Source organism: Balearica regulorum, chromosome 2 (genome assembly GCF_011004875.1).
Source record: "Balearica regulorum gibbericeps isolate bBalReg1 chromosome 2, bBalReg1.pri, whole genome shotgun sequence".
Taxonomy (NCBI): Eukaryota; Metazoa; Chordata; class Aves; order Gruiformes; family Gruidae; genus Balearica; species Balearica regulorum.
In genome coordinates, this window is record NC_046185.1 from 25,212,092 (window position 1) to 25,236,660 (window position 24,569).

Genomic DNA, 24,569 nt, shown 5'->3' on the forward strand with positions numbered 1-24,569 from the left:
TAGCTTAAATAAAATATCTCACCAATACACAATACAGCACAAAAGGATGCTAACAGCATTGTCCCAGGTTGAACAGCGTGCTTCAAAAACTCCTTCTCCAAGACAAAAGTCAGACATTGGCTGCAAATGTCTCTAACCTGCAATAGCCTGGAGCTCAGCAGCTCCTGCAACCATAACCTTTCTCTTTTTACAAAAAAATTATATTTCTTTTATTGCTTTAAGTTCAGAATCATAAATGCGTTAAAGATAAGCACAAGTGCCTTAACAAAGGCTTGCAAGTTTGACAATTCTGAGTATTAATTTTGATGATATCAAACATTTCTTGCAACAGCAAAATAAAGCATGTATTATAAGACATTAAGAGCACTAAGTCTAAAATAAAGCAAACTTTTAGGAAAATATGCCAGAAGTATTTAAACTACTTTTTTTTCTGTTTTCCTTAACATTTTTCTAGTTTTACTTTTTTCCCTCCATTGCTATCTGCAAGAATCCACACAAAACACTTGGAAAAATTCCTTAAAAAGGAGGGACTGAACTGGACTTGCTGCAAGAATGGGCAAATAAAGAAAAAAAAAGGTAAGAAAAAACAATAAATTGTTTTCCCCTTTCAAGGATTTTAGTAATAATATTCAACATCGCTTGTAACAGATAAAACTTGCAGACAAATACTATTTCGGTTCCTGGCGATTATTTGTAATATACATGCTAAAATCTCACAGGAGGAATTAATGAATTATTTATAAATCAAGCAGTATATTAAATTTTGGTCAGTATATAGATGAACACAAACACGCCTAAGAAGCAGTTGCATCTAGAACTGTACCACTTCTTACCAGACTTCTTCAGTATCCAACAGAGACGCTTGTTTTCAATTAAGTTCCAGTTTTTTAAGTTCTAATTTGCTGTAATACCTGTGACCAGTTATGTTTCACAGGCTTCAGCCTAATTTCAAACTGTTTTGCTTTAGACCTTTGTAAGAGCAATACCACCCGCTGCTGATTTCTCACCCAGAGTTCAGAGATCCAGATTTGCTTTTGTTTCAATTCAAAACTTAAACTGAAATTTTGGCTGGTGGAAATGGCACCTTTCTATTCCCCTGGATTTGTACTGCATTTTGAAACACTTTGGCATAAAAGACACTGTAAGAGTTTGGGTCTGCAATGTATTTTATTGCCTAAATAGCTAGATGGTTCCCATTTTTACCAGAGTAACGCAGTGGAATGAGCATGGTGAAGCAACCATTAAAGCTCCAAGAGGAACTGAGTACTAAAAAACCTAAACATTCACTTGTTTTATTTTTCTGTTTCTTGGTTACATTTTCAAAGTGTATCCACTACCACTCCCATTAACATCAGCAGGGGGCTTGTAAATAAGTCTTTACCCAGTGTTTCACAAAACTGAGCTTCTCAGTGGAAGAAGTGAAGAGATTCCAATCCATTTCATTACTTAAAGAAACAGAGCAAGACAGCAAAGAGAAAAATCAAGTACATGCAAGCATCTTAATGAATCTTGGGGGGTTACATTTGGACATTTTATAATCTGAATTGAAATGTCATAATTTTGAAATACGCCAAACATAATTCAGGAAAGACAGCCTATTAGCTGGTTAGAAGCACTGCTAAAAATTCATATGACATAAAATTAAAGTAGCTGTACCCTAATTTAGAAGTTGGGACGTTGTCTTCAACTTGGTAAACATATGTTTCATGAAGCTAAGCTCATAGGTGACGGTATGAAAACCAATCAACCATGATGGTCGTTACTTTTTCCCTGCCCAATGATCAAGCTTCTGAAACCGCACACTCATGCTAACACTGAGAATCTCTACACATCACGAACCAGAGCTGCAGAATTACTGTCTCAGAAAAGAAAATCTTGTAGGAACTATGCCTGGTTTAAAGGACAGAGATAGTCATTTTCATTTTCCATTGAAGTTAGAAAACTATAATGTTTAAAAAAGAACCGTGGCTCAGTAGATGTACTTTAGCAGACATTTCTAGTGCTGCTGTAACTGAGGTTGCATTAGCATTTCCACAATAAACCATACTGCCAGAAAATTCATTCCATGTTGTAAGCTGGCATAGAAGACTTCATACCAGGCACAAATCCTTCAGCACCATGAATTTAGTTTGTATGATTCTTGGCTAAGTAGTTGGAAGAAAAGAGTAAGCAAGAAGAAAAGTCTTAAAATGGAAACCAACAATTTAGGATTAACTAGTGCTCAAACAGAATTTGCAGGTACTTTTTTAGCGCAGGTGGTTCATTCCTCCAAACTAACACACATACAACTCTTGCTAAATGCAGCAATGATTTGCACAAGAAACAACATCTTCAAAAAAGTTAAACTGACATCCTGCATTCACTCTTACATTTGAGAAAAAACTCAGACAAAACAATTTTATTTCCGGACAGCAGAACGTTGCTTATTTGCTGGATCAAGAAACAACTTGAAGATTATTAACAGAACAATAAGAAAACTCCAAGCACAAATCATCATGGCAAGCTTAACTTACTATTTGTTATTTAAAACAATAACTGCATTCGTTACAGTGATAGGATTTCACTTTAGCTTGCATAAACGCTTCTTTGTAAGCCTATGCAGATGGTACTACTTAAAGTAAGCTTTAAGCCAAGGAAACAAAAAGGAGGAGGTTAAATTGTGTACAGTTTAGTTGAATTTCCTGTTCTTAGAACAAAGTAATTCTTAGAGCTTTCTAAAATATATCCTAGTATGTTAAAACTGAGCCTGGTGGTTTCAAACCTGCTACCTGAAAAAGACTGAAAAGCCGAGATGTCTGAAATGTAGAAGAGCAGGTGAGAGAGTTACTCATTTGAGGGATTTCTTAGGAAGGGTTTTTCTTTGGGTTTCTTTTTTTCATATATTTAAAGAACAAAGTAAGTTTCTTTTTGTCTGTTCTCACTGACCTGCTCTGGGTACTTGCTTCCAACTATCTCTGCCACGGTGTTAAAGGAAGGAGAGTCTGGATAGGTCTTAGCCCCCATCTTCAGGTGCACAACAATCTTAGTGCCCCGGAAGGACATCCGGGACATCATTTCAACATCTTCCACAGAGATGCAAGCAGTGGGAATCCGGGGCACATCAGGCTGGTAATTCTGCCACCCAGTATGTGGGCTGTGAAAAGAAAAATAAAAACACAGTGTTAACAGCTTAGCTCCATAAGTTATTATCATTGTTAGAGAATTATTAAAAAGAATATTTTCGCTACCATCACCAGCAGACTCTCAAAAAGGATATATTTACTATTTTTAAATAAACTTTTCAATAAAACACAGCAAGTATTTTTATACTAATCAGAATATCTGACTGTCACTGTTCCATATGTCTGAAAGCTATTCTGTGTCAGCTCTATTTAGGTCATTGTCATGCTGTGACACTACAGTAGTAAATCCTCTGACTTCACTGCTTTATCAGGAAGAAAAGCAATGAAAAGCCAGAAAGTGAACAGTTCATAAGTGATTTTTTTTTTCTTGTGACAAGTAATGAAATTAAAATTCTCTATTTCAACTATTTCAACATCAGACTGGAGATTTATTTTGAAGAGCACTAAGATGAGAGACATCAGGAAAGATAAGACAATAAATCCATTAAAAAAATGCACATTTATTTGTTCTCAATACACTTGAGATTTCAAACACTACCTGTAGACGAAAGAGAACTAAAAAAACAACCAAAAACTCAACAATTAACTTTACACAAATTATGCAAAGAAGAAAAATATGCACCACTAGATGTAAGGCTTCAGTGTCTTCCACTTCAGAATAGCTATGCCTTCTGCAGATAAAAAAAGGGGAAAAAATAAAACAAAAATAATCAAAAAGTTCCTCTGATATTCATAGTGTGATATGGAGTGACTTCTTTTCTCTCAGAAAGCTGCAGACAGTTTCATGACTATTTAAAGGAATTATTTCCCTTCCAGAGGCTCCTTCTTCCACCTCTGCGTGCAGAGCTAACTGGAGTGAGTTATTCCACATCTGACATCACAGGATCACTAAAAGGTAATAGACAAGTTCTATGACAAGTTCCTTCAATGGTTTTTTTTGCATTTGGCCATTATTTACATATTTCTCATTTTCTGGTGCTTCTGTTGAGATCTTTGGATCTGACTTGCACAAGTACTGAGCATTACAGCTGCAGCTGAAGTCAACGCTTTTAAAGTGAAATTGTATATAAAGCCAGATACAGCAGAAAAAAACATGTGTGGGAAAAAAAGAGAAATCAGGATCTCAATGTTTGCCCAAATTCACAAATGCTCCCGATATTACATCATTCATTGCCTTCATTTCCCACTTGTAAAATGGGAATAAAAATACGTTTTGTTTCACAGACAGGGAAAAAAAGGGAATAAAAATACTCTTTTTTTCAAGATGACAGGCTCAATGAACACTTGAGAACCATTCTGATACCGCAATAATGATCGGAAATTGACTGGTATACAATTACATGTCCTAAATCCTAAAATAAGCTTAGAACTGCACATTGAAATAGTAGGATACAACTCTGAATAAGCAACTCTCCAGTACTGGCCATCCCCCGCAGTAAATCTGTAAGTTGAAATAATACATCTGCAACCCTTTATTTCAGGTCTAATTTGTAATTCTCACGTTTCGGCCACTACTCCAGAGGTGTTATCAGAATATATAAAATATTCAGCCACCTAGAGGTTTCTTCAATATTCTTATGAATATCCTATTCGCCTATTTGTCTCTGTTACTAAATTCTGACTTTATCAGCAAAATGCCAGTGAATTAAGTTTCCGAAGAAAATCTCTAAAGCTAAATCATATCTTTACCTACATGTTACCCTACGAAGAAGGGCTAGAGTTGAAGCTTTCAAACAAGATTACAGAGGTTCTTCACATCAACTGTTACAAATTTTAATACTATTTTTTCATATGATAAGATTGACGTTGGCAGGGACCTCTCCAGGTCATCTGGGCCAACTCTCCTCCTCACGTGGGACCACCCAGAGCCAGTTGCCCAGGACCATGTGCAATATGTGAAAATCTTCACCTAGGAGCCTACTTACAGTAGCAGGCACATATTTCTATACATTTAAAGAAAAAATTTAAAAAGTGAGAGGATTTTAAAGTCTTCTAAACCGGAAAAAACCCACTTAATTCCTGGAGGAGGTGTGGTGAGGAGGAAGGGTGAAATCCGCTTTCTAAGATCTTGATTAGGTAAAATGGGAGAGATTACTCAGTTCTATTTGTTTGGAATAATAAATCCTTCCCAACAATAACAAGACATATTGTAATCAACAACATAACCTGCAGAGTAGATATGTAAAAACATTTATTTGAAAAGAAAATACAAAAAATCAGTTCCAGCGGTCTTGTGGGAGCTGCTTCAGAGTGTGGACAGATCTGTTTATTAGGTGGCAACAGTTCAGGAAGTTATTAGTCCCAGTTGTTTATGGCTGAACCTCAAACGAAGGCTGGTGCCCCTTCTCCTCATCAGCTTTGCAGGTTGGGTGACCCGTAGCTCACCTTTGAAATAACACAGTTACCCAGGTACTCGGAATCCCCTGTGCCACATAATCCTCCCTGGGTGAGAGAAACTCACGTAGACTTACAAGTTGAGATCTTATATATTTTTTTCTTTGCCTTTGTCCCTGTAAAAAAAAGAGCTCCACCCCTGCCCCCTTACTTTTAAACTGTGACAATTTGCTGCATATGTTTAATATTTCTTTGAGTGTTTGGGGATATACCCAGCATGTTAACCAGCAGACTTTCCAAAAACCATAAAACAACCAACACACTGAAAAACAAGGAGAGATGACAGTTTCATGTATCAATGTTCCCCAAAAAACCCTACATTCAACAACTGAGCAGAAAAAAACCAGTCTCTGCTCATTTTAAATGGATCCATTCACCTGTGTCTTCTGGCAAGATTATGTCTTAGTACTAACATGCTGTGTACGCCGAACTGCAGTAATTCAAGTTTTATCACCACCTGTATTGATTTCACTCCCCTTGTTATTTCCCAGATGCTCAGCAAAACAAACTCCTAAAACTGTATTTGTTTCTCCAATATAAGTAGCAATTACATTTCTTTTGGATGCTGAATCTCGTTGCTCCAGCACAACTATGAATAAAGCTCCTGACAACACACAGAGATGCACGCACGCTTACACACCTCAAACAAATGAACATTCACAGGTACAAAACGTACCCCGGCTAGCCCAAAAAATAAACCTTGAAGTCACCTGGTAGTCTTGCCATTTTTATGCTCCAATTACTGTTTTACCAAGATTATAAAGGCAAACCCAACTACCCAAATTAAGATATTTTGGCACAGGCGGGCAGTGCTAGCAACTGTTCAGATGATACTGGGCCCTGAAGGGAATGGATTGCTGTCCAAATGATTGCTACAAAAAGAGAAATGGACCCTAAGAATTACCAGTGCAAAGGCACAAGTCCTGTATATTCCCAAGGTTACAAGATGAACTTGCATAGAAAACGTTTGTGGCAGACACTAAGCATCCTGAGCTATACCTGATCAGAGTTTACATGCATGCAAAACATGCCATGCGTTAAGTATATCTACACAACAAATTGCTTAATAAAGTGCCAAAGAGTACTTAAAAAAAAATTCTAAGTAAAGTAAATAAAGCCCCCTTTATGCAGAGATAACCAAAAACTGGAAGGGCTGCTGATCATATGACAAGACCTCAGCAAGAATTAACAAAACAAAATAGAAAAGAAATTGCTAGCAGACACAGTGTAACCGATGAAGATGGAGAGAAATAGTCCCGAGTTTGGCTCAAAACAGGGCAAAGTGGATGTGGTTCAGGAGAAAGAATTTTGGTACTGGTGGGCAAGGAAGATTTTTTTTTCACTGAATCTGAACAAACACAACTTTGTGGCTATTCTTTGTAAAGAAAAAGGTTTTTACTTAAAAAAAAAAAAAAAAGAAAAAGAAAATCTAACTTGCATTTACCATTCCCTGCCCCTTGAAAAAGAAAAGAAATAAAAGTATCATATAAAACCAGCTAGGGAGATCACAAAGCAACCCTGACTCAGAACCAGCATTCATCTTTGCAACACTGGTATCTACAGGCAAGCAAGGTGCACCTCTGGTGTTTCCTGCTAACCTGGGAGAGACGTCAGCTTCTGCTGCTCCAAACCCACGCTCTTGCTGAAAATGTTGTCATCCAGCAAAGCCTGAATTAATTTTGCAAAACTTCAAGGGTAATTAAGCCACTTAATATCTAACATACCCATACTCCAATACCATAGTTCAGTGTTTAGTAGAGGAGAGGAGGCGGGAGGTTCTTTTATTATTTTTTTTATTTAACAAAAGCACCTGCTCTTCTGATTTTAAAGATTCAGATAAAGTACATGGTTGGGTTTTGCTTTTGATAAACCCCTAGATTTCAAATGTTGGGAAGTGCTAAAAGAAGTATCACAGTATGAATAAGAAAGCAGAGGAAAGACTCCAAAAATAATGCATTTTCTCTGTTAGAAGTGCACATCAAATGACTAGTAAGAAACAGATGTGGCTTACATCTTATGGAAAGTGCAAAGGAAGGATAAAAAGTCAAGAGGCAGCTGGTTAATTAGTTTCTCTTCTGAGTAAAATAATCAAATGTGGAGAAACTAAAAGGTATGGATGAAAAGATGTGCTGCTGGTGTCAGGTCAGTTCTAACTCCTGTTCCTGTGGAAGTTGACTTTGCACACTCCATTACATCGTTTCTGGACTACCTTATCTCTAAGATAAGCTAAAATGCCTAAGGAGAAATAAACTGTGTAAGAAAGAACCTGTGTTTGAAGCTAGGCTGGATGCTCTGATGGAAAACACATCTCAGGTTGAAGCCTCAGACAAAGATAGCAATCTTCTAAAGGGAGAAGTAAGCATGACATTACAAGAACTCTAACATGACTAAAAGAAAAAAAAAACAAACAAACACAAAAACCAAAAAACCTTGATTATACAAAAGCTTACAAAGATCTACTTCAGCCATAATGTGTATAACCCCCCCACAAGCACAATTCTTCACACCAACCTCATAAAGCAATCTAGGGTTGGGAAATACAAAATGAATGTCATCTAAGTATCTTCAGCTTACTCACTCATACAAACACTTTGTGAGACCAATTACATACATAACTGCCTATTTTCTACAGGACACGTGCCATATTCACTGTACGAACCACATGTAAACTAAACAATCGTATTAGGTCAGCTAGTCTATTAGTATTGACTTAAATTATAAAATAGATTCCTGAATGGAATGGTGACTATATTAATCACTAGCTATACCCATAGCAACATCACAGCCTTAACTCTCAGTAACAGGGTCACATCCTCCTCAATTTTTGGTTCTGTTTTTTCACTTATATATTCTACGTATCACAGAAAACCATCTCACATACAGACCTTTACACTTTAAAGGATTGATGGAACATCCTGTAGCAAAACAGAAGGGAAACTGTACATCTTGATCCCACGCTTAGCTACAGCTGCTCCTGAGTGCCTCAGTCCTGTATCCTTCTCTTCATCGAGAACAGCACAGCAAGGGCTGAACTCCATTCAAGTAAATCCCCTTTTCCAGCACCATAAACTAGACAGCAGCAGAGTCCATAGAAAACAAAACTTTTCCTTGTGTGCACTCAGAATGTGTACGTTCTTTCAAGATTCTCACCACTATTTGGATAGAGAGGCCAAACTGTAACAGAATTAGTCAACATGTCTGAAGTATTGTTAATCTTCTCAGAAGAATTAGGTCGTTAAAAATAAAATCAAGGCTATTCCCCATTTACAGCCACTTGGCAAAATATAAAAGAAATATATACAGCCTAATTTTGTGTTTCTGTCATCATTTGTCCCAAGATTCTCTTGCTTTGTTTGTTTCTTATATTGGCTCTGTAGGATTTGATTTGTTGGTTTACAGAGAGTTGAAATAATAGCAAGGCTGCTAAATTTATAACAAAATATGAATATGCACAGAAAAATTTAAGAAACTAAGGAGCAAAAATACAACGTGGTACAAATATGGAATTAAATAACATAGCAGTCTGTTACCAAGGATAGAATATTTAAAGTCTAGTTATACAGTCTCTTCCAGGTTACTTTGTACCAACCTTTAATTGATACAACATCTGCACAAGGGTAATGAAGTGTAAGAGAGACTCCAGAAATTATCGGCCTTACCAAGGAAAACTCCCTTTGAAAAAGAGTACAGCATCAGTCTGTTCCCACATGGACTCCATTTAAGTTAACATTTGGAAAACTGCATCTAATCAGTGCTAGGCACTCATGAAAATTAGGCTTTACCAAACAAGCATAATAGCTTTGACATAATTACATACGTGCTAGGCAGAGAATGCAACTAACACGTACATGTTTGTATTTCATTATAATATTGAGTACCACATGCACCAAGAGAATTCTGTGATAACCACAGAAGTTTTTAAAAAATAGCGTAGATTAGACATGGTTTGTCAAACAAGAAGCAGAAAACAACTGTGAATGGTAAAATGATCAAATGAAGCAAGTCCAATGAATTCCACCCCGGGACTATCTGACTGCTGGGAAAGTAGAAGAGTCTGCATAATCCTTTCCAAACGTCTGTAGGAAATGGAGACTCGCATCAGCTGCTCTTCAACTGAAAAAGAAACTTTCTGCATCTTACAGACAGAGGATGACTCTCCAGCAGCTGACAATACCTTGAGGGAACCATTTAAGCCACACACCTGTTTGGCCGCCTTCTGCTCAATACCAACAACCACGCTCCCTCCTCCTGTGTTTACATCCCCGCGTGGTGAGAACGCAGCTGCCTGCCGCACGCTACCACAGGTATGTTAGCAGAGGGCTCCTGGAGGGAACGCCGATGACAATCCTAATTGCCAGCAGCTGCAATTCTGGCTTCATGGGGTTTCTTTTTATTTATTGTTGAACTCCTGGCTTCTCAGCCTTGAGCAGAAGCCATATTTATATCTTCAGTGACCCCTCTATCACCAGAGACTAGTGAGCACACAGGACAAATTAAAAAAACCTCACTGAAAAACAGATGTTATATTTTGTACCTACAGGAAGGATATAAATAAATCCAAACAAAAAAACCCAAAACAAAACCAAAACAACAAAACCCAACATTTTCTTTATTTGGGAAGCAGAGAATCAGACAAAGTAGCATCACAGGGCTAGCAACACATAAGCAAACTAAGTAACAGCTAGCTGTCTAGAATACTGATCTAGCCTTCATACCTCCTCCATTTAATGACATTTATTATTTGTTATTAATGAATTATTACATTAAAATTATCAGGCACAAACACATGTGAAGAGGCATCAGAGCTTTCAGGGTAGGCTCAATCACCGTATCAGTGCTTCTGAGTCTCTGTTTCACTGCAGACAGTAAGTAGTGGGGAAGGTCAAGCTCTCCCATACACAAGCATATACTTGAAGTCACACCAGAAACTTGAGCCTCCTTTGGTGTTGAATACAACATATTATGGGACGGTAGAGGGAGGTTCCTCCTCCTTTCGAAAGATGGTCATGGCAAAGGGTAACACGCAACCAACACTTTCAGTGAGCTAAAGGAAAAGGGTAGGGATGGAGGATACTGCTCTTACCCACCATAAAACTTCTTCCTTTTAATCAGCTGTCCACAGAGGTAAATAGAGGGGAGCGAGGTCTGAAAGGAGGCAGGGGAAAGTTTCATGCTCACAGAAGAGTGCATGGATGGAGCTTTTCTTCTTCTTCTTCTTCCCTTCCTTCTCCATGCCACACACCATTCAGAGCAGTACACTCTATGGACACTGTCCTCCATTAAAAAAAATGAAATACAGCCCTATCTTAAACTCAAATGTATTTAGGAATAGCTTTTCTCTCCAATAGATTGGGGCAATGCAAACAAAGCCTCATGGAGATATATATTTTTAAAGTGTAAAAAGTAAGACTTAAGGGTCAATAGGAATACAAGGGCAGTCTAGAAAAAACCCACAAGGTAGGAATGGGAATGACAGAGGGGAAATACGTCTCTGAAGACAGCAGGAGAAAGAACAGTATCTTACACCAAAGGCAACTATGTAAAAGGATAAAAGGGGAGGGCTTTTAAAAGTAAAAAACTAGACAGCAGCATAACTTAGGTATCTATGGAGATAATAGATAGCATGGAAGTAAATCCCAGGAGTGAAATAGAAGAGAGAAAATGGAGAAATCTAGTCATCTTTTCTGCTGTTTGTGAGTATAACCCTGTTTCCACTGGAAATCAGTGGCAGGTCTTCCATTAACTTCAATAGAAGGGAGAAAAAAGAAAAGGCTTTGACAAGTGACTGGGTATGAGAAGAAAGAGCAGAGGGCCTGGCTGGATTCAGTCTCAAGCAGCGAGCAAACCAAAAGCCACTGCAAGACATTTGTCTGGGTGAGCCCCTTATTTTCTGAAGAAAACTGAAACTCTGAAACATTTTCACTACATAAATGCTTCTTTAACTCCCACAGATCTAATTTCTATAGAATATTAAACTCCTTTTTGATGTTCTATTAAACAATCCATTATTTTCGCTGTTCAAGTAAAAAAAAAAAAGAATTTCAGGTCAAGAGAATAAAAAAAATGTTAGTAAAAATACTGCAGAGGGGGTACCACTTATTTTTCCCCTGAATTGAGAGATTTTAGTAGTGCCACATGAAAGGAACTATTTTAACATCACCTGATTGTTATATTTGCCTACCTAGCTCACATATTTACATTGCACAAGTGTCGTTGTATAAATGCAATGTAAATGCTTAAGTGATAAGGAAACTTTATCTAATAGTGTATTACACTGGATTGATAAACTCATTCTCCAATAAAATGGTATGTTTTTATTTTCAAAACTCAGGCAAGTCTTGCCTATCGCTCCAAAGTTACTGATACACCCGGAATTTTTCTGTCTCAAACTTGAATTCCACTGTAAAGAGAAAAGTTCCTTTCAGTAACAGAATGTATTTTTAAAGCTTATTATAACATTTTAATAACTCCCGTGAACTAGGAATACACATTGAGCAGCACTGCAAAATGTCATGGCAAGCATGAGCATTCTTTCCCCAGTTGCATTTGTTGATTGTGGCAGATTCTCCCAAAAGCTTCATAATCTACATCAGATGAAATACAAAATGTCCCAATAGGTACGTATTTCCTCTGAACAGCTCCTTTCCTGGCAATTAGTGTTGTGTCTGGGAAACGAAGAGTGTCAGGCGGAAAAAAAAACGGAAGCATGGTTGGGAGAATGTTTGAATCAGTTCTGGGGACCTTCCCGTGCTGCTGGTTTCTTTGCGAGCACGCAGGAAGAACACCCAGCACATGGCATTTCCATGAGGAAATGAATGTAGGGGTTCCCTGAGAAAAGGGTTAAGTCTTGAGAATTCAAGTTATTTTCCTTCCTCAAAAGGAAAAGACAAATTGCTGTCAAATGGTAATGCTTTCTCACTGTTTTGTTTTAGATATCAAGTTTGTCATGCTCCTCAATACATATTATATATTCATACTATTTTGCTTATTGTTTGAAGGTTTGGGCTCTTCCTATTTAATCCTGGAGATATGCCGATCCCTTCATCATCTGCTAAAGGGGAAAGAAAAGATTATTCTCAATCCCACTCTTACATTTTATGAATTTCTTTAATACCTAAGAAAAAGTGCCTAGAAGAGTCTCTGCTGGAAGAGAGACTGTCTGAAAAAATACAATTTGCTTTCCTTTTCATTAGTTGATCCATGTTGCTGAGGAAAACTTTGTTGGAAAAAAGGTAGCAGGTTGGAGGCTTTTGTTGGAATGTGCAATAATGATCATGACTTTTATAGTCTGTACATAAATTTAAATACAGAAATGCTTTTGGACCTTAACCAAGAGATACAGGCACAAAGGCAGTCAGATCAGATGAAATGTGGTGGTGGAGGAGGTGAACTGGATTTAAGGACATGACAAGATTCCAGACTACCTGAAAAGTGACAGCTGTGGGAATGCCACAGCTCTCCAAGCTCACCTCCAGTAGCTCCAGGAGAAGAGGGCTATCAGGAGGACCATGGGCTTCCCCATTTCCTCCTCACCCGTCTGTCCTGGGTGTCACTCTTCTGCTCAGATAGCCTCCACAAGGAAGGGCATGCAGCGAGTCACCTGCACGCACAAGTCAGACTTGTGCATGCACCACAGCCTTAGAGCTCAAGATATGAAACCACTGAAGCCCACCTAGTGCAGCACTGCAAGACAGTTACACAATAAAAAGTGGAAATTTTCTTTCCAGTGTTCAAGTGCTCACCAGGAATGATTTCTACCCCTTGAAGAACACTGTGCAGGAAAATTATCTTACTGATTATTAATGTTAACACTGAGACCACATATGTAACTTAATGAATAATATAAATAGGGAATCTGTTAAAAACCTGTATCTACTTAGAAAGCAGTGCATCATATAATTTTAGAAGCAGAACTGTGGTTTACAAGCTAATACGCACAGGCTGAATTAACTTGCAGCTGTCAAGCGAAAAGTTGTTTCTGTAAAATACTCTGTACTACACTTCCATGTAAGCATAGTGGAGTTACTTAAACTACTGAATGGAAATGGTACTTGTTTCAAATCTAGCTTGTCTATAAACAGATACAGAACAACTCTGAATGTGTGAAGTTCATAATTATTTATCATGTAGTTTAAAGCAGTTGTTCTGTAAGTGCAGCCCTAAGATCACCTGCAGCTTGCAAAGCCTCAGTACACCTAGCCCCCAAAATGCGATTTTAATAGTTTCATCTCCATAAAGATAAAGGTTCACTGACCTGCAGGTGAATCTTGTGATGTAGCCAAAACATTAATACCAGTATTAACACAACTCCTGGTTTAACACGACAGAGCTTGATCCACGATTTAACCACTGAACTTCTTACCCGCAATGAACGTGGCCCCTGGTACACTGCAAACCACGCAGTATCACTTCTTGCTGCCAAAGCTATGCAACTACTGAATGGTCTGGATGTAAAGATGCTGATAAAACATCTTCTTTCTTGGAAATCTGTCATTGGTCAGTGTCAAAACATTTGGGGGAGACAGAGACATCCAGGAGCATACTTCTGAAACCCCGGCAGCCAGGCTGGGTTGCAAACCTGTCCAGCTCAGGAGCGCTGCTCCCTGCTAACCCTGTAACATCCTTCTGAAAAACTCAGGTGGAGGAGGAAAAAGGAGTGTATTTGTGATTAGAATTTCTCTGCCACAAACATACTTGGACTAAAAACCCTTTTAAGGGTTTAAAGGTTACTTTCTCTAATACCAGTTTCCCAAGCACACCAAACTGACCTGAGTGCTTTGAAATCCCAATACACTTTCTTTAATCAGCTAGATATTGACTTAAAAGTAACATCCTCTTTCTGTACATCTTCTGTTTATACAGATATACAGCTAAGAGCATCACAAGATGAGCTGACACTGATCTAAGCATTTTAAATTGTTCTTTTTTTTAAATTGTGTATTAAAAGTATGACCAATTACACTAGTTGTTTCAGTTTAGACACCTTAGAGGGAAGACTCTCAGAGGAACAAATGGCATTCTCCTTCCCCTTCTCAGGAAACTTCTACGGGCAAGCATTACCTGGAAGTCTGATACTTTACAATGGTGTTCTCCAATTCCTTATCATCTTTTCACACTTGCCTGGATTCTGTCACCTTTGCACTAACTCTTAAGTTATTCCGCTACGTAACACTGAAATATCTGACGAATAAAAGGTACTGCTCTACGTGGGAAAGGGTTAAAGGAATCCATCACTGATTGTCACTGAGAAGTACCGTAAAAAGCTTTACATGACTGAAACCTAATTTTAGGCACTGAAAAAACAGTTACCCTTCTAAAATCATAAATTGCAGCTGCACTTAGATTATTCTAAGTAGCTCTGCTAAGTTTTCTCATGGGTATGCCTATTCACATTGCATTTCTGGCAAGACTGAAATGTTAGAATTCTCTCAGACACTGCAGCACACCATTGCTGTTTTCCTAGATTGTCAGCATTATAAACTAAGGAAGAGGGAAAAAACAGTTTTGTGGAGTTACAGCCTTGGATGGTCTCTCAGATGAACCCGGCAGCCCAGGATTCTGGACTCCAGGTGCTGGCTGCATCTGGACAGTATTGAATCCCTGCTTAAGCTCTTTAGGCTTGAGCACAAACACAGATCCTTTTAATGCTCTTCATGGAGATACAGAGTGTGTGCTCAAGCTGCCTGGTACCTTTGCATTCTTTCTGGCTCTTCCATGCCATCCCAGCAGCAACTGCAGCCCTCTCAGAGCCTGAAAATGGGAGCACCGAAATTTGTTGTTTCCTTCTTTGGAGACTGCAGGGAGACACAGACCCTCCTCAAAGAGGGATCACAGTCTACTCCCTGTAAAGGTGCATGCAATACACAGATTATAGAAGAACAGCTAAAACCTCCCTTACCTCCCACCTATGAGCTCACTCTTTCCAAACCTCAGACTTTTGGCAAAATCACATTTGAATCCCAGAACCCGATTTCTAATGTTCACATTGTTCTTGACGATAAAGAGCTGTTACTAAGAAAGAGTCTTGTACTTTTATGAAATTCCAGCTCCTTCATGCTCTTTCCAGCAGCTTCAACTCTCTCACAGTGAGTTGTTACTGAATAGAAATCAAAATCCAAATCCTTTAAGCTACAGCCAACCAATTGTTTTTAAATATTTACATTTGAAAATAAGATATTCCAAGGTAACAACGTGTATTCTCTGTCATTCACCTTCTGCCAGAGCCTTCCCACAGATCTCTGTTAGGTCAACCTGAAATCTCAATCTAGCAGAAGTTAACAATCACAGTACATTTTATTTCATAATAAAACCCCATGGTTATATGATGGATTATTTATCACCAGTAGCCACACAGTTCTGTAATAATACAACCATCACTTGTTTTTGGCACAGGCAAATAATTGCAGAATCTACTATTGATTACCTAATCACAGTTTAGAAGAGTCAACTTTTAATGTCATCTTCTTTACAGTAAACAATGTACAAATGTTACACCAAATTAACATTCAAAAAAATATTACCATTGCGTGCAAACAGGGAAAGAGAGAAATTACTGTGAGCAACTCAAGATCCCATGGGACACAAGGCAGAGTGATGAATGGAACTTCAGAATCCCTGGTTTTAGCTTATTCACATGATTATTCTCTCTCGTCTGACAAAAGCATCTTTTGTTGTCCTGTGCACAAATGCCTGGAATCAATCTGGATTTTCCAGAGCTAAACAGTACAATAGGTTCAGTATCTCTTGCTGAGGTACATTTTGTGTGTTTCACAGTCCCCAGCAAACTAAGGTGATGAAATCCAAACAGAAATAAATAAAAAACTATATGGTGTCTTTCTGTTTCTTATTCTTAGAATAAATGTTCTTCTTTTGTGATCACAGCAGATTAAAAATCCAGGAATTGCAGTCAAAGCTCAAACCTGCTTAATAATAATGAACAGAAAGATATCAAAGATGACCCCTCTGTGTTTCACAGAGTATTTGCAATGTTCATATTACACAGCCAATACAGAAGTACTGCAGACGGTGACTAGGAAAGCAAGGTAATGGTGAAACAGTTCAGCAGAAGTCACAGACCCTAGTCACCTACCCAGCTAACGACATATGGGAAGGATCTATAAATACCAAACTAAAGGTCAGATTTTAAAAGGAAAGTTGGAAGAGAACAGAGTTATGGCTTTGGGTTTGCACCATCCTCCTAAATATAGAAACAAAATGAGAGAAAGTATAAGGTGCCTGAAGGAGAGGACAACAGGCAAGTAATCAAAGCTGGCATCACTGGCAGAGCAGAGAAAGGAGTTGGCACCTCCCATTTAATAAACCAGATGGAGAAGGATTTTCACCATTTAGCCCTACCCTGCAGGCAAGACCAAAGGATTAGTATTTGATGCCACAAGATGGATACAATAAGAGAGAGGCTCAGGTGACTGATTGGATTTGAAGGGGAAAACAAAGCTGGAGAAAAGGATTAAAGTAATTGAAATGGTGACACTTACAAGGCACAAGACATTCATTCTACAGGGAAAAGTCCATTATTACTGTTGGCCATCAACATCAGGCTACATTTAGAAAACAATTCTGAACAGCAACTATGGAATAATTGGCTCTGACTTCCTAAAAACACAAGTCAAAATTTGTGTGCCATGAATAATGGGTTTCGTCATACGAACAGGTCTAGCTCATCATACTTAAATGCCTGACATACATCATAGTGGAGCTAACACAGCAGGGTCAGGCCATCCTATGTGAAGACAACATTTAATGAAATAACACGGAAATACCCTACCATATGGACAAGCCACAAGCAAGACTGTGGGAAGTGGAAGAACCAGCAAAAACAAGAGGCCCCCTACCCCCTGAAAAACAACGCAAGCATTCTTATAAAGAGAAATCATAATATGTTGGAGCAAACCATACACATTTCCTCACACGTTTAAGCAAACAAGGCAAAATAATATGAGGAATTAGCATTTCCAAATCCTCTGCATGCCTGAGGCATAAACTAGATTGTCGATATCAACAGTTGACTAGCACATTAAGTATATTTAAAAAATGGGACCTATATCTGTCTGCCTGTTTTACATGACATAAGTAAAAGTTTACATATAAAAATAAAACACCTTGCATGCATGAGACAGATTCTGAAGCACACAAATCCAGCCCAACTCCCTACATAAATCTGGGTTCACTTTTGGAAATCAGCAGTAAACCTTGAAAAGAGTATTTCAGATGTTTTACAGCAGATACAACATGTTTCATAAATAAAAATTTAATATAGCCATGCTAAAACAGTTCTGTAATATGTAGATAATTTTTAGTAACTTCATAAGACTAAGAACAATACCATAGATTCTGAAAAAATATCTTGAGTAATAGAGGAAGCAGAAACGATACTCAATGGGAAGTACAAACTGGAAAAGCAATTATAAGACAGGAAAATAATAAAACTGGATAAGCAGGTGAATCTATACAGTAGACCTCTGTACAGGCTGTTTCAGCACTGCCTGGACCAAAATAAAAAAGTGAGTTTCTGTGTAATTTGAAATTTATGGAGTTAATCCTAGAATACACCAAGAAACAGAGGCTTTACTCTTTTTTTTTTTTTTTTTTTTTAAGTGAAAAAAGGAGAGTATTAGGCTAGGATTCCCCAAACACCAATCCTGTACCATTCTGGCAAACCATTCTGGTACTATTTAATCTCTTCCAGTTGTTTAAAGCCATATGCTCATGTGCTCTGGAGATGAACACTGCAGATAAAGTCCTCAGTGTTGCACTTTTACACAGAAAAAACATGGAGAATTACAGAGAAATGAAATGACAGTCCACGTACTTCTCAGATCTTATCAGCAGTTGAAAACAAATACACTCCTTGTGAAAATAATTCATTAGCATTCTATTACTCAGATCCCTCTCTGCAATCTTTATTTGCATTTTCGTTGACGTGTTTTCCTTCAATCCTGTACATTTATGGTCGCCACATACTGGTGAGACATTCGTTGTCAGTGTAATCACGAAAACTGAATATTGTGAGAACATTAAAATGGAACCTGCAATTGATGGATGAAGATGTTAGAATCATGTCAGATGGTTTTGAACTTTCTAACAGGGCTTTCATAGGCGCAGCAAGTCATACAGACTCAGAAGGGGCTGGCAGCACCAAAGAAAGCTGGAGCTGATTAGAATTAAACAGGAAATAATGGAAAACTGCTAAAGTTCCTGGTGCTCAACCCGCAGCAAGCACAGCTGTAACTCCTTAAAGATCAGTACAAGAAACTCAAGACTTGGCACTTTTATACGTTCAACATCTTTATATACATGAACTAGTAATGCTAAGGCAGAATAAAACTGTTCATTTAAATCTTACTAGCTCCAGAATATTACCAAATCTAATCAGTGGGTGCTCATGGTACCCAAATAAGACCAGAGTTAACATATGTTATTCATGATATGGGTGGACATCTAGCCACCAACAAAATGTCTGAGTTAGTAATGTTAGGAGAGTGGGTGAGCCAGAAGAGAAGAAAAAACAAACTCGAATACTACATTGATAAAGGTTTGCCTTGGGAAGCTATTGGTGAGGAAGCAAGAATTCCAAAAGGACCGTTACTGTCACGGTATCGTTCTGGTTAACAGAGTCTACTGACAAAGATTTTCCTAGCCCTTTATCTGCCTCTACCAATGTTACAGGACACTGCTTGTATTACTACACACTAAGTGGATGAAACTCTTCTCAATTCCTGAACAGGAGTAGCCAAAACTACAAGGAGGTAGAGAAAACCCTTGTTAGTCTCATCAGCATTTTACTGACTTTGTAAGAAAACAAATATGCCAGACATATGAAAATACCCAGAGGTTTCAGATGTCACATCAACCCCGTTTAGTGGAAAAAACCAGAGTTATACAGCTCAAAGCAAAAAGAGGCAAACAGTTTGGCAAAAGCCAAAGAGAGATCGGGACTTAAGAAACATCATCTACAGATTTCTCACTATTATGAAGTTACCTGAAATTTGACTCCTTAATCACTGCTCATATAGCAAGAACCCACTGTACAACATGATCATCTCCTAAAGCACAGGGTGAATTTCCTCTAAGGACATCTAAGTTCTCTTGCTGACAGCTAGTATTTGCCCAAAAGTGAACACAAAGACTGCACTGCAGAATGCATTCTGGCGTGTTGGCCCTCAGGGACCATAGGAAGCAAAGTAAAAATTAATGAATTGCCAGTCAACAACATATACAGACATCCTGGAGGGAAAGTCCCTAAGTACAGGGTAAGAAAATAAATCCCACAGCACACCACCAATTCATACCTCTATCGGCAGCAGGACAACATGCATAGCCCTATGAAATATAAAAGAATCTTCCACGAGCTCACCAGAGACTTATAAAACATGGTTTCCTCTTATTTCCTCTTGTTACACCACAAACAAGGGATTTATCCTTGTTTCCTGGTCCCTTAGTAGAACAGAAGACAATATTGCCATATCCTATTGCCACCGGACAGTCTCCCATCGAGATGGTTCCTTTGAACAACTCCTGCCGCTATACTGATCCCATAAGTGAAAAGCATTCACAAATAATCAATGGTGCTTCCTGATTTCTTCAGTCATGCTACAGCACTACTATTACACCTCTACAGGCTGCCTTTATGCCTTCCGCATTCCCCAAGCTGGCGCAAAGCAGACAGAAGATGCTGCCTACTCAGAGGGAGACTATTTTTATAACAATTCTGCAGTGTCAAAAGTGAGCATGCACAATATCAAGGAGGGGGGAATCAGGTTCATCGTTTTTCCAATTCCCTCAGAGATCAATTCTAAACTACCTTGACCACAACTGCATGCTCCTCCCCACTGAAAGAAAATAGCTCTCCAACACACACATTCACCACTTCACCCTGTGCGCATAGACCTCACACGCTAGAGAAGAAAAAAAACACTTAAAAACCACAAAACAGTAACAAACAGGGGTATTCTGTCACTGGAAGATGGTAATGAGCAAATTGAGTTTCTCAAGTAAATAAATGAAGGCATCAGATCCACACATAATATAGGTAAACACTTTCTTTTCTGTACTTCCAACAAGAGCTAGCTCCCTGGCAGCAGGAGTGGTGGCACTGCTCATGATAGTATGCACCAGGACCAGAGAACATAGCATTGCAAGCAATCAAGGAAAATTCCAGATACCAACGTAGCACTGTCACATGAAAAGGTAAATATAGTAGATTTTTTTACTCAAGGAATATAGAAATAGTTTACTCTTACACTCAGAGAAATGTCTTATGTCCTAGACTTCCTTTGAAAAATGTTATTTCTGGAAACTTAACCCAGTAACTTTTTCCCTTCAAAACAGTTCTGTGTTTTTTCTTGACAAAAAGGCAATCTGTTTTAGCCATTTCTATCAAAAAGTTTTCAATAATAATAACATTTGATTTTACGTACACATCAGCATCAAGGAGACCTACTTGGCTGACATGCAGTGAATGTCCCTAAGTTTGTCTTCCCTGACTTACAGAAAGCCTCATCTCTGTCCCTGTGCTCCCTCTTGGAATTGCCATTTGATAATCAAGAGCCACAACCTGCACTAATGAAGTGAATCTTCGTATCAGAGAGGGCACATCTCTGGCCATTACAATAGAAATTACACCATGAACAGTTTAAAGTATTATACTGATGATGTGACTTTCTTAAAGGTCTCCCGTAGTATGTCCACATTAGTCTTTTAGTTTGAATAAAGAATGAGCTTTTGAAGTGAACCTCCCAAAATCCTTGCCTGCCTGATCACCAGTCTCTGAACACCAGTGCCAGATTCCTTTCTGATGAAACTAAACCAGAACATGCACTCAATAAATGCACCTAGCATGGCCCAACTGCTAACACTTGTTCAGTCTCAGCTGTTGCACCTAAATCTTTAATTGCAGCTTTATTTAAAAAAAAAAAAAAAGTTATTTTTACTTTAATTATATCATCACATGGAAAAACTCCATTGCAAGAAAAGGATTTTTGTTTTGAAAGATGTAAAAATGGTTGGCAATTGGAAGAGGAAAAAAGTTTGGACAACCAGTAAAATATTTTCTCTAATCCCAAAAGAACAAGACACAAGATTATTTCATTAATCAAACAACAAGGAAGCAGGTTTACAGATGGACTAAAATACATCCCAACCCTGCAGAACTGAGAGCCCAAGGCTAGCTTAATTAAAAGCAAAGACAAAATTGAGAGGACTGAACAAAACTGCAGGAAATTAACTCACATACTACACTTGCTAACACTCCGAAAGCCAGAGTAACCACAAATTCCTGAACTGACACAGCACTTGGAGAGGGTGACCAAAATTCAAAGGCACCCAGGGCACTGACAGCTCACGCACGCTAAGCCTGTACACACGGACAGAGATGTTACATGTCGGCTTCTCTCCAGCTACGCGTCCTGCGAGCATCAGCCAGGCTGGTCCCTGAACGTGGTCAGACACACCGCTGAGGCTGCACAGCTTCAGCAGCCCAGAAAATCACATAGTCACCAGGGTGCTATAGGCAGATCAGAAAAAGATGCATTTGAGTGTTGGGCGAAAAGAGGGAAGCAAAGCAAAAACTTACAAAAACTAATTATACAAAACCTCCTACTTCACTTTGTATATGTAAACCAATTTCATTCTTTTGCTTTCAATGGGTGCCAGAGGCAGTGAACAATCTTACTTAAACTCAAATGCCTGAGGAAAGCTTTTTTTAGTTGAAAAGCAATGTGGATGACCAGTCCCGTGCTACAACAGACAGTGGTACTGAAGAAAAAGTGATGACAAACCTAACTCCTATTTAGTGCTACCATTGGCTTGCTTGTTCACAGCAATTGCATTGTTTATTAAATAATCAAAATGAAAGAAGGCAGTAAAAATGCAGCAATTAGCTGAAGAGGTTCTGAAATTATTTTAGGTTGTAGGTTAAGTTTTATAAATTTACACACAGGTCAAGATATTTTGGCTGAAAATAATAACTGGCGGTCCAGGCCATTTAGTGGGCGACAGGGGCAGCTTTCCAGGGCCAAGTGAGCTGTCTCACCCGCTTGACTCCCAGCCTATGGCACACGGAAGGGAATACAGATCTGCTTGGCCGGTCCATGTGCACACAGAGCAATAGAGATGCTCAGGGACCACCTACAGCTCATGATCAGACCGGGCTCAGGTCATGTCGACTCCCATATTAAGAGAGCTACTCTCATGCTCACACAGAAGTCTTAGCCAGTGCTTACCAGCTGAAATATAATCCCACATGGACACAGCACTGCTCCCCCTCTATGGACAGCAGAATGGGCCGTAGGAAGACAGACCCCTAAGATAGTAGCAAAAAATTAGGCATACTGGCATTCATGGTGGAAGGAGGGGCAGAACAGGAGGGAAAGGAGCCTTCAGGGCTCATGACGCAGCCAAAGGATACAGCATTTCAAAGAGAAAACATCTTGTTTTTAAAGGCCAGATGCATCTCTCTTCTAAAAAAAAAAAAAAACCCACAGCAAAAAAAAAATCCAAACAAATAAAAGCAAAAAAATCCTACCAAAACTACTGTATGATCCCAGATTTCAGAAAACGTGGCAGAACGAGTTGGAAGAAGTTGAGTGTCTCTGACACTACTGATGTGAGTAAGCCCTTACTTTCCTTAGACATGGAGTTTTAGGGAAAGAAGGAAGTTCTCTCAGCAGGCAAGTCTCACATCTGGAATCAAAGGCAATCAAAGGAGCAGACCAGGTATTAGGAAGAGGTGATGTGGTAAGAAGTCACTGTGTTAGCACCTGAGAGTTGAAAACTACACTAACTCACATACATTGCCACTGAGATTGAGAAGGGAATGTATTGTTTACAAAGCAGTGAAGAATAAAAGGCAAAACAGAAGAGGAAAAGAAAACGCACTTTGAGAGTACAATGTATATACAAAAAGGTATACATGGTAGAAGAAAATAAACCAAGTGAGGTTACAAAAAGGGGAAATGAAGATATAGGACAAGCAATAGTTTTGAAATACACATACATTCCATGAAATGACATTCCAGCCCTGCCATGCCAGCACTGAACTGTGTCACATGCATCCACTATCCACCAATCTCTGCAATAAACTTTGAGTTGCACCATGCCACACATGAACTCAGCTTTCATCCAGACACAGCTGTTGAGTAGAGTTACTAGAGCTTCACAAGCAGACATTGTGTCTTGGCCACCTGTAGCCTGAAGAAGGGGAGATAAAGTGAAGGAAATTACTTATTTCAGATAAAAGTAAGATGCTGAATTCAGCCCAAAAAGAGAAGAACTTGACCAAGTATGTGTCCTTGTTAACAGTCTCCAGACTGGGTCAAAGTACTACTTGGTCTGTTTTGGCCTTGTAATATGTTCCCTGTTGGATTTCTTGTATGTTGGAGTGATTGTTCTACAGCATTTCAAAAAATAATAATTGGGCTCTCGGCATTTATCTCTGAGAATTCTGGGGAACTTTCTTTTTGAGTTCTCGAAAACCACTCAATTTTGATTCTTTCTAGAGCCCTTAAAGGGGTTATTATTACAAGACACAGTGTTACGACTTTATCTAATCTGTAGTTCTTGAGGAACAGGATTTACTCAGAGTTTTAGATTCATAAGAGTACAGTCATCACAAGATAAATACTGGGCCATTTCAATAGCTAAAGGATACCTTTTATCTATAAAGTGTTCTAAAAATGTACAGCTAGGAAGCAAAAAGACAGACTTGTGGTTAGCTTATTACAACCACATTTTTAACCATGCCCTATAAATTGAGTATTCTTGCTGTAAAAACATCCACCACAGACTGGGAAAAACTCATCAGTTTATCGTACACAACAGTAAACAGTATGTATTACATCAACTTGTGCGAGACCATTAATCACAACACAGTCAAGTTGTTAAAGCAAAAAAAAGTCAACATCCTGATTTCTCCAAAAAGCCAAGTACTATGGATACTGTTGGATTAATAATACATATTATTTGAGAAGGTTCATTAAAAATAGTTCTGTTACTCTTAACTCCTAATATCCATGTTTAAATGTTTTCACCACCAAA

General features: G+C 38.5%; 1 protein-coding gene across 1 annotated transcript in view; it reads right to left on the minus strand.

Annotated features, from left to right (window-relative positions):
- CPQ (carboxypeptidase Q) overlaps positions 1–24,569 on the minus strand; it is a 158,597-nt gene that overhangs the window by 96,087 nt on the left and 37,941 nt on the right. Inside the window, exon 4 of the mRNA XM_075743663.1 lies at positions 2,926–3,133. Coding sequence (XP_075599778.1) covers positions 2,926–3,133 — 208 coding nt within the window. The remainder of the gene's footprint in view (positions 1–2,925; positions 3,134–24,569) is intronic.